We start from the raw sequence: 11,077 nt of genomic DNA, 5'->3' as shown, positions 1-11,077 counted from the left end.
CAAATGGCGTCATAGTGTTCGACAGCGCCACCAATTTGGTAGAGTTGAACTACGCGCCCGAAAGCCACGGTCTTGAGGGGATTACGATGATCCCTGAGAGGGACGCGACCTTCGACCCTACTTTTCTTTCAATAGGAGGCAGCGAACAAGTGCCCACTCGTGGAACCCAGCCGTCCCCTTCCGAATTGCTTAGGTTTCAGTCTGTCTAACAACGCCATGATGACGTTTCTCGGGTAGAGGTCTATTGATGAGATCCCTAACCGCAAATCGAAGAGTTAAAATGACTGCTGATGCCTTTTCATCAAGAATAATAAGTCGTGGCTTTATACGTCGCGAGACATGCTATAGCTGGGGTTGCCGGTCTTCGGTATATAGCGAAAAACACCGATATACGTACGCCGGTAATTTTTTTACCAGTTCGGTGGAAATAATTATTCATCGATTGTCGTCGAAATGTCGATTTCAAATTTCTTGATTTCATTTCCTGTCCCTCCGCTCTGAACTGGTTGGCAGCGGACAGTATAGGCATGAGGCTGTTCTTGAAAGAACAGATATTTCGTCTTTGGCTTCTCGCGGGATCTTAACGTTGCCGGTAGTCAGGATCCAGGCCAGTTGCAAATAGATGCGCATAATGAGAATAGGTCTGTTCGGTCAGGAAGTGCCCCAGGTAGAGCCTACAGACCATGGAGTGTACCAGTGCGAACTATTCGCCTGTTCCACAAACACCGAAAACTATAGGACACGGACCGACTGAAAGATTTGCCATCCACAAGAAAGCTCCGATGCTCATTCCTTACAGTGAAAAGAGCGGTGTGTGTGATGCCACCTGCATCGCTAACATGTATACCTCACAACCGTGTCAACCCCTGATATTAACAGTTTGCATTGTAATGAAAACACACACACACACACACACAAGGATAACAAGTGTTGGCTCACTGTATCCATGGAAAACTCCCATCACGTTCCACGCCCGTTTCCACCGCCCAAGCAGCAAAATGTACTGAAAGTCGGGTGCAACAGGGGTGGACGGGTAGGTGGAAGGCCTTGAACAGACTCGTGAAACTAAGGAACATCGATAAGACACATACCGTCCACCCCTATTGCATTCGACTTTCAGTACATTGTGCTGCTTGGGCGGGTGTCTTCACGTTTCAAAATAGGGAATTTTAGGGAATCGTACGCCCCCTCCGATTCCAACTCCGTACTCGCTGTCAGTCAATCAGATATCAGCAACCCGACGTCAGCCACTCCAAAAGAATCCGGCGATTGGCTTGTCATGTTTTCCGAAGCGTTATCGTGAAACTTCTACGTTATGCTAAAACTCGCTAATATTACCACCGAAAGACACCGATTCCCGGTGAGCGAAATAGCCACCGATTCCTCCCACCGAGTCTCCGAAGGATTAAGCACCGAAAATCGGGAACCCTATAGCCTATTCATCAACTTCTTGATTCTTAATAACACGGCTATTTTTTACAACGTGAGAAAGTCGTATTTATTCAGATGCCGTCAACAAGGAAAGGTAACGTTCGCTATCAGCCACTCGTGCAAACGCAGCACTCCGGGGGGGGGGGGGGGGGGGGGGGGAAAGAAAGAGTTTCTTTTCAGCGAGTAAGCAGTCTGTGTCACACCGTCTCTTGCATTCCATCTTGATTTGTTTGATACAATGACCGTGCGCCTGAAATGCACGAAGCGAATTTTCGTGAGACTCAGAATATTCCTGCGGCGTCGGCGGAAGAAACCGCACCCCCAGAAGAAACTGGTTTCGTGTTGCGTTTGGTCGTGTCATTTGGCATGTCATGGCACTTGGTTAATCTGGTTTCATCGGCATTGGTCACGTGATTCGTGCCGACGAAAAAAGAAAGATCATGGGCATAGCGGCTGTTCCAGAGAGGGATACTTGCTATCAGATAGTGGTACAGATGGCCGACTACTACGCACTATATTCGATGAGTAGAATGCTCGAATTATTTATCGTTCTGTTCTGACCATGTGTGTGGTCGAACTTCGCGGAAATTTGGGGAAGCATCACCAGCTTGTATGAGCCCATGATGTCAACGTCCCATTCCAACAGCATATCCATAGCAGGACATCGAATTAAATATGGTTAACGTTACACTTAGAAAAGACAACAACAACAACAACAAATAAGTCATGACGATGTAGTGGGGTGTTTCGCCGCTGAAACGGCGCCCTATCCCGTTGCTTGAGGGGGAGAAGACGGTGAATGATGATGGATGTTCAGAGTTCATGCAAGAGCCCTGTTGCAGCTAAATAAGATGATGAGTGCTTGGAGAGAGCTCGTAGATGATGCGCTGGGCTGGGTTGGTTGCCAAATACAGTGTGCAGCATACTGTATTCATCTTGCTGCCTTAAATTCAACCATCACCACGAGTACATGGTAGTACAGGTTGGGACAGACATTTACGGAACACACGAGCCGCATATTTTTTTTACGGTGCGACACCCTAGCGGCTGGCGGAAGAGGGTGAGTTCACTGTTTCGGAGGGGTGGCAGGGTGCGCTGCTAGTGACACACAGCTGTAGTTTCCACTTCCCAGACACACCAAAGCGCGCGCCGGAACTACCACTGTGTGTCTCTAACAGTGCACGCTTCCACCCCTCCGAAGCAGTGAACTCACTCGCTTCCGCCGGCGTCTAGGGTGTCGCACCGAAGAAAACGAACGCCGCCTGCGTGTTCCGTGAACTTTTGTCCCAACCTGTACCTTTGGGGCCCCCTTCGCATAATAACGTGAAAGCTGTGGGGTACAGCACCTTCCGCCGACATCTTGATTTCGAGTCATGTTTTTCATCCACTCAGCTAGTCATTACACCTCACCAGCATTCGCAGAGTGCGCCGGTCCGTACAAGGTGAAGGCAGTATTGTAGTCAAGGCTGATCATCAATCACCAATGGCAGCAGCATATTCAGCACAGCTCTCTGTTCAAGAAGCAAACGGACCAGCAAATTTACCAGACATCATTAGTAATAGAAACGAATGAAATAAAACTGACGCAACAATACCTTAGTTGAAAGGAGCAGTCGGCATAAACACGGATCATGAAAGATCCTGGACAGCCGGGGTCAAACGTAGCCGGAATTATGACGTAATGACCCGGTCGGAGTTCGTAGCGGCCAAACACTTCCCTGTAGTTTATGTACGCCCCGGAGTTCGCGACATCCATGTTCTTCATGAAGTGTTCCAAAGGAAGTCGCTTATAAGTGTCGTCCGCCTGAATGAACGCAAGGGAACACTCATCGGAGAGCACGGGCGTAATCTCAGAAGCCCAGGTCTGTCGATCCCGAGACTCTTTACCTGATAGATTACGAAGCCAATCTGGTACATCCGGAGCCGATTTCGCGCTATCAGATTGTTATTGGGAGGGTGTACCTGCATCAGAGCCACCACGACGCTTACAGTAACGTCATCCTGAGGACTGCCTGGAAGTTTAACGTACAATAGAAAAAAAAAAGTCCTCCGAATACGACTAGAGAGCTTGTGGAGTAGAGGAGTGTGTTACCCTTTGCGAAAGTAGGAACTTTTATGGAGAGGATATATTGCGGATTTGTTGCGAACATTCGCAAGTTGTTCCTCGATCCCCCGGAGTTTCTGCCTTCATTCCAGACGCCTCGTATAGCACGCATCTAGACGTGACGTGACCTCTGGTTAAACCCCTCGTCTTGCACAGGATTTCGCACTGGCTTACCTCTCCAGGTGTTTCCGGAATACCGTCACCATCAAAGTCAGGGCCCAAGGTACAAATGGACACTTCTTCAAACTCTACGCAGAAGTCTTCGTACTTCATCCAGAACTCTCCGTCTCCGTGCTTCTGCCATTCGATCTCCTTTTTCGTCGCATTGTCGACCAATGACCACGCTGGATCCCTAGAAACCATCATTATCATAAGGGGAGAGGCTAGAAAAAAACAGAGAAAAGAAGAAGAAGAAAAGCTAGGAGATAGAGAAATGGGGAAAGCGAAGGATTTGAAAACGGGTGATGCCTCCTCCCAACGTCCAAGTCTATGAGCCACCATGATAGATATTGTCACTCCGCCACGGTATTCCTGGTATCCAATCCAATCCAATCCGTGGTTTCTCATCTGCTCTCCATGCGTGATGTGCGTTCGTTTTGTCCGCTACCATCGTGCGTGCTCGGATTGCTTCTGAATCCCTAAGAAAAGCCTTTGTACCGTAAGCTACAAAAGGGGCCGGTTGGTACATAACTGATGAGGTGACGACGGACAAACGACAGGGACGGACACGGTGAACGTGGTACTTTCAACCTTTATTAACGGGAAACGGCGAAGGTTGAAAGTACGACGTTCACCGTGTCCGTCCCTGTTGTTTATCCGTCGTCGCCTCTTCAGCTATCCGTGCAAACCCCCTACTGCGACATGTAAGAACGGCGCAGGCGGCTTGAAGTAAATATCGTTCCCTACACGGTAGGGTACAGTACCTATCATGGCTGCTCAGTTGTTGTCTTCGCCATCTTGGCTTCCAGGTATTATGAGAGTTCTATACGAGCAACCGAGCGGGCCACGTTCACCGATGCAGCCTTCCTCAAAATTTATCAAGCACAGTACCACGGCCCACACGACGCGGCTCTGAGCTCCGGAGCGCATGGAGCGTGCTCCTTTTTACTAATCTTTGAGACATCTCCTTTTGCGGAGTGTGGCGCTCCCGCGCTCCTACCCACAAATAGGAGTGCTCCTCGCCTTCTCCATCCTCCTCTTCGTTGGACCCACCTGCACATTAATTAGTCTTTTTAAGGCTGCAGACAGCTAGATCGGAAGACGGCTCTACTGGAAAAGAATACTTATTCAGTGACGCGCAGGGACCCGCTTTGCACACGCAACGCTCTCTTCGCTTAAGAACCATGTTAGCAGAGGCTCGGAGCGTGAGGGACAGAGTGGACGGAGCGTGTTCTGCAGAGCCGCTAATAACGCGCCCCCAAGTGCAAGTTTCGCTCTTTGTTTATGCTTGCTGGCATGTACTCACTGTGCTCGTGTCGAACAGAGTGGTCATACATACATAACAAAATACTTACGAGGCGTTCCAGTCTCCCATCCACTCAATGCCGTTTCCCCAAGGGTTACGAATACGCAGAAGCCGAGCACCTTGTCCGTTGATGAGCTTTATCCGTTTCACGGCACTCACGGTGTACGCGTGTCCGGATACGAGGCCATTTGGGTCGGCTGCTGTAGCCAGCCACCAGTCTCCCTGCGCGAAAGAGCTGTGCCATAGATAGAAAATCTTGCGAAATCACAAAAGCGACGTACGTACCTTTCTTGAGCACGTGATGAAGGCACTGTGCTGCGATGCCTGCAGCAGGAACGAGAACAGATGCGGCGGAGAATCCTGGAGATCATACCGTTCAGCAAGGCCGCTCGTCAAGTCTACCATGGCGTCCATCGCTTGTCCTCCTTCTAACGCTTCGTAGCTGCCATGAAGTCTTGCGTACGTTAAGAAAGAAGGATTTGTGAATTGGCATCTATCGTCGTTACAAGCTCCGTGGAAATGTGTACTACACTGTCAACGTTGGCAGCTCATAGCTATATAGTAAGGCGTTCTTACTAGATACACTGACCAACTATTGAGAGTACGATGGCGCTTACTAGACATCGTGGGACACTGTCTTAGAAGTTCTGACGGACTTACTTCGCATACGCTTTCTCTAGAAGGGCTACCCAGAACTCCTTAGGGTCCGTGCAGCGTGAGTAGATCAGCTTTTCGTCGTTCGTCGGCAGAAGGTCATCGACGTACACCACGACCCATCGACCAAACCGCCATAGGTTGAAGCGAACAGCTCCGTTATAGCCAGCTCCGTACAGTTCTTGTTCTGGCGGAATAACCTGCACAGGAAATATTGCTAGTTGGGCATTAGCGTGACCAGGACGACGCAGTAAGTTCTCATTTACCCTGTGCATGAGATCTGGCCGTTGAGCAACTGCTGCGCAAGACGAGAGAAACCAGCAATCTCCGAGGGAGCCTTGCACGATGTCGTTTCGACTGACGTCATCGACTAATAACTTTGGTTCGGACACCAGCTCCTGCAGCGAAAACGTAACATTTCTCTTATTGCTGCTGTTATATTCCTCTAACCGTCTATTCAGATGGATGACGTTTCCCTGAGAACCCCAGTGGAAGATGCGCAAAACGTCATAGCTTTCTGCTGTCACGTGTCCGCTGTCACCTAGATACGGAAGGCCTGCTTAATGCTTAATTGCTTTTTTAGGTGTTGAGAGAGGTCAGCCATGTAAATGGCTTGCCTCATCTCACTCCCTCGCTCGTAGACATACAAAGTCGGCGTGTCAGCCAATCGCTGAAGACGACCTCAAACACAGGCTTTCTATGGACACCATTGGCTGTCCGGCTGGATGGAAGCTAGTCTCCATAGCTACGGCAGCCGAAAGCACGTTCGTGATTGCCGGACTCTTAATTGTTACGTCACACGTTTAAGTGATCAAGCTTCGTTCAGGTTTCGAACCACAGGGAATATCCTGCAGCTCATCCACAAGCACCACAAGATATTCCGTAGCAGAAGGCCGACGTTGTCGTCTGCTATGTGCACAGTTCGTGACCACGAACCCTTTACACCGTTCAGAATGCCAGTAACGAGCGCGATTTGTGGGATGTCATTTACATGGGGAAGTGGACGCCACAGAAGGTTCTAGTATATTTTGATGTCGATCAACGTACGTGAGGTCTCATCCATGTCACCCTGCCTTGAACTGGTCGCCTATACGTGTAGAGAGAGGAGTCCACAGGAGGAAAGTGCGAGTCCACGAAGAGCTCGGTGACTGGAAGACTTCGTATCACCTTCTCGTTTTCCAGTGCAGTCCTCTGCGTGTAATAAGCTCCTTCAGTTATACGTCAAACCTTTAGCCAATACCTTGTGAATACTGTAGTCATAAACACTCGCTATTAGTTACCGTTCTAGTCGAATTCCAAGGATAAGCCCAGCAAGCAGCGGCTGGTAAATGGTCATTGTTTTACTCTTTAGTCGTAGCCACGCTGTCCAAAATGTTTCGTTGAACATAAATGTAATATGCAAGCCAGGTGGTGTGTACTAGTGTCACTAAATAAGGACATATATACTTCACGTTGGCAACATGCCATTGAGCTCTGGGAAAGACAAATGGAATGTACGCAGAACGAAGCTAGCTGTTCGAAATTATATATGCAGTTAATGCGCGCACAATGTAAATCCATTTATTGTCCTTTGTAGTTACAGTAAGAATAGTCGACTGACTGATCTAACTCAATGAAAAACTGCCAAATCATTATCAGAATATACTGAATGGCAACTGCGTTTCCATTTTTAGAGACTGTCTGGCGTGCACCTCATGACTCACGGCAAATGGCATATTAGCCACGTGTATACCTATTAATGCGCTTGTAAAGACCACGCGGATAGATTTTTTCCGAGCTCAGAGAATAGGGTCACGCGAGTACTTCCACTTCCTACGCTTTCTAGTGTCTGTTCTGGATGTCACGCACCGCAATTTTCCTTTCAATGCACATATGGTGCGTAGCTTTCCTGCTTGTGGTACGGCATTAATCAGTAGGTCTTGTGACGCGTGCCCTGCAACTATAACTCATAGCCTAATGTCCTATGACTTAAAATAGTAATTCGATAGTAAACTCGGTAGATGCCCTCAGACATTGTGCAGACAGGGAAGCTAGTGTCGACAAATCTTTGTATTGTAGTATATCCGGAGGACTATTGTCAGGGCAAAGGGCGTGAAAGAAATATTGCTGAGTAACGGGATGACAGCAACAGAACAGGGATGTTGGTGACTCTAAAGAACCACGACCAGATGAACGACCGCGGCAAGACAAACAGTTAGTTGTCAATCAGAATGCCCAACGGTCTTACCCAAGAGGGAGTCGTATGCCCTACTGCGTACGGAAGCGGGTCTCCGGGCGGAAGTCCTCTAGCATATTTATTCGTCCTTAACTGTGTTAACTGTTGTAGAAGACGCACGTCGGCGATATGTCGGCAATACAGTATACTATACAGCTAGCCTGTACCTCAGCTGTTTTTCTTTGCAAACACATCGCTATATGTACATAGGTGCCCAACCCGAAACAAATGCGCACGCTCATGCAGACAGCGCATTCCCAGAATTTAGGCATTTTTTTTTTAATTTACTTATCGACTATCCAGAATTGCGGGACACCTACTCTTAAAGTCGGCTTAACCTGCGTACTCGCCGGCCTCCATTGAAGCTACGCATTCCGTCTGCTTTCCATAGAATATTCATTAGCACTGAGGGTTAGAAACAAGTGTCCACATCTAGGCGTGAGGACGGAAGGTTCCGCGATTGTCCACAACTGGAACGGTAGCTCAACACCATCACCGCTTACTTTTTTTCTTTTTTTCCCGAGAGACTTATTTTCGCCATGTTGGCTTCATGGCAGAATACACTGGCATATCTTAGTCCCTTAATTACATCAAAACCGGGACTCCCCCAAAAAGTGTCCTCATCGGACATGAAAGACGGACCTGTCTTCTGCGCTCTGCAACGTCTTGCGCAGTTGCGGGTAGGCCCTAATTTTTTTCCCGCGACGAAACACGACAGTTCCTGAACGGATTTCTAAGCCGCACACGCCGACGAAAGAAACTTTCCCGAGCCACAGCATACTTCTCTTCATAAATTGTGCTCCACCGGTCTGGCGACGGCTCTTTGAAAACCCCCATCATCATCATCCCTTCATCCTCTCCCAACGCGAAATAGGGCAGTGTACCGCCTCAGCGGCGGTGAATCGCCCACCCCATCACCATCCGATGTATGTGTATGTGTATGTGTGTGTGTGTGTGTGCGTGTGCGTGTGCGTGTGCGTGTGCGTGTGCGTGTGTGTGTGTGTGTGTGTGTGTGTGTGTGTGTGTGTGTGTGTCTTCATAAAATCACCGCTCTTAGAAGCGACACACATCGTGAGACCACGAAACCCCTTTCAACTGAATAGGTTACCTTCGTCCCTATACCCGGGTCCATTGGCACTGACACAAAGTCTCACCTGTACATCTGAGCGCAATATCAATCATGACATCACCTATCTTACAGTTTCGATGAAAGGGCTACGCGGCTGGCATATAGCTCAACACTGTTCACCCAATTGCGCCGGGGTAATAAATTAGAGGGCGTCACGGGAGTGCTCCTGTTGCCAGACAAGGGCGGACAGCGTCAGCGGACCGTGTAGTCCCATCATCGGAAGATCGACCCTCAGTCTATTGTACGACGATGCGGAAAATGCTAAACGGGGGGAACCCTGACCCACTGCTCTATACTATCGAACACTCCAATGACTCTATTATCGATGACCATCTGCAGTCGAGGTGAAGGGCACACATGAAATAGAACGTCGACGGCTAATAACTTGTATATCGTGCCGTTGCTTTCATGTGCCTTTGAAGATACCGCAGTTTGCTGAATACTGATCTATATACATGCGTGCCGCGAGGAAGCGGGTAGTACGACAATTTATCACTGTGAACATCCTTGTGTTCGTATTGAGGTGCACCGCCGACGTTGTGTTTCATTGGCAGCGACCATGCGCGGAGTCAACTAGTGCGCAACTTTGAGTTACGTATTGTGATTGATTGATTAACTGAGATATGTAAAAAATATGGAGATGTGAGTGCTACTCCATCCAGGCTACTCCAGGCTACGTATTGTGTTTCAAATGATATGAATCATAAAGTGCTTATGCGGTTCGCACGATACGGGTCTTCTAGCTTCGCCGTACCATGACCAATGAGGACTTAATCAGTGAAGCCCAACGATCCATATCATTAAACGTGAGGTGATATTTCTAAGCGAGAGTTTATAATAATAAGTACTGATTGGTTAATTGATTGATTGGTTGATTGATTGAAGAAAAAATATGGAGAAGTGAGTCCCGACAAACAAGGCTACTCGAGTACACGTAAGTAGGAGAGTAAGTACAAAAAAACAAATGCAACCCAAGATGTCCAAGAGACGTAAAAAAAAAAAAAGAAAGAAAAACACAGGGGCCAACTAATGAATGAGAATGAATGACCCGTTAATGAGACAATAGTTCAAAAGCCCGTACACCAAACACAGCAACGACCCTCAATGCACACCGCCCTTAAGAGAGTACCCGATACACAGGGACACTTCGGAAGGTGTCGAGAAGAAGCAGGTCAGCGTAGCGTAGTGGTTAGCACACTCGCCAACCGGTAGTCGAGAGGTGCTTGGTGCGATTCCCGCCGCTGTCTGTGTTTTTCGACGACTGTCACGTTTCAGGTGTCAAGAAGGTCACATGATTTCAAATATTACAGCGTGCATGGCCGGCACTTGGGACTATATACACCACACCATGCAGTTCCATAGGTTATTTGTGTGGGTGGGTGTGTTCCCCGATGGTGATGCAACTCATCGCCCTCAAAGCTCTTTTCGTCTTTTTGGTCAGCAACGGACTTCGATCCCCCACTGTGAAAGCGCTCATTATTTCATTCCCCACATCACCATCGGCGCTGGGGTAGCGTAGCGCCCCTGGCGATAACAAACTCCACGTTCGTCATCACAAAATAAAGTTGCTGTCGTTCGAATACTCACCGTAACCCTAAGCGGATACAGCGCCCGCACATCGGGCAAGTCAAATGCGACCGACGTGGCTTCGAATGCTGAATCTGGCCTTCCCACTGGAAGGCGACCATCGTCACCACGGTGGACGAGGACGTCCTGTCGAAGGCCTTGCGACGACGTGTAGTCGGAGGCGTCTCTGTACAACGGGTATGCCGTCCACACACGCACCGGACGTGGGCTAGACGAAGGACCTGGTGACACTGTCGACAACGTTCCGCAGCCCATGGGCACGGACACCCTGACGCCACCACAGTCTCAGCTCTGCAGCACCGAGATGGACGTAAAAAGTTTCAACGGATGACCACCTTGCTCAACGTCAACGAATGCGTCTTCTATTATTTTCTCTTCCATGCAAACGTTCTCTTGTGAGGAGCCGAGCGCATCTAGTTATCGGCTTACAGCGGAGCAGACACATATCGCGACAGGTCGCGTGCAGCGTCCTTTCAATTGCTTTTTGGCGAA

General features: G+C 48.8%; 1 protein-coding gene across 1 annotated transcript; it reads right to left on the bottom strand.

Moving 5' to 3' along the window:
- Positions 1-1,596: 1,596 nt before the first annotated feature.
- LOC135370276 (calpain-B-like) lies at positions 1,597-10,866 on the bottom strand. Its single transcript, XM_064603984.1, has 12 exons — positions 10,586-10,866; positions 6,702-6,845; positions 5,921-6,052; positions 5,661-5,854; positions 5,286-5,454; positions 5,050-5,222; positions 3,710-3,887; positions 3,524-3,647; positions 3,319-3,443; positions 3,027-3,235; positions 2,842-2,942; positions 1,597-1,681 (listed from the first exon to the last, which is right to left on the bottom strand). The coding sequence occupies exons 1-11, from the start codon at positions 10,838-10,840 to the stop codon at positions 2,930-2,932; spliced, it is 1,716 nt and encodes a 571-aa protein (XP_064460054.1). The 5' UTR covers positions 10,841-10,866; the 3' UTR covers positions 1,597-1,681; positions 2,842-2,929.
- Positions 10,867-11,077: the final 211 nt, after the last annotated feature.

The sequence above is a fragment of the Ornithodoros turicata genome, chromosome 10 (assembly GCF_037126465.1).
Source record: "Ornithodoros turicata isolate Travis chromosome 10, ASM3712646v1, whole genome shotgun sequence".
Classification (NCBI taxonomy): Eukaryota; Metazoa; Arthropoda; class Arachnida; order Ixodida; family Argasidae; genus Ornithodoros; species Ornithodoros turicata.
Note: the sequence above shows the minus strand (reverse complement) of the source record. Positions and strands in the feature narration are given on the sequence as shown.

Coding starts and splice junctions, on each gene's coding strand:
- LOC135370276 (XM_064603984.1), bottom strand. CDS start 10,840: ATGGGCTGCGGAACGTTGTCGACAGTGTCACCAGGTCCTTCGTCTAGC. Junction 3,888..5,049: donor ATGGGAGACTGGAACGCCTC/GTAAGTATTTTG, acceptor GATGGTTTCTAG/GGATCCAGCGTGGTCATTGG. Junction 3,236..3,318: donor TTGGCTTCGTAATCTATCAG/GTAAAGAGTCTC, acceptor GCGTTCATTCAG/GCGGACGACACTTATAAGCG.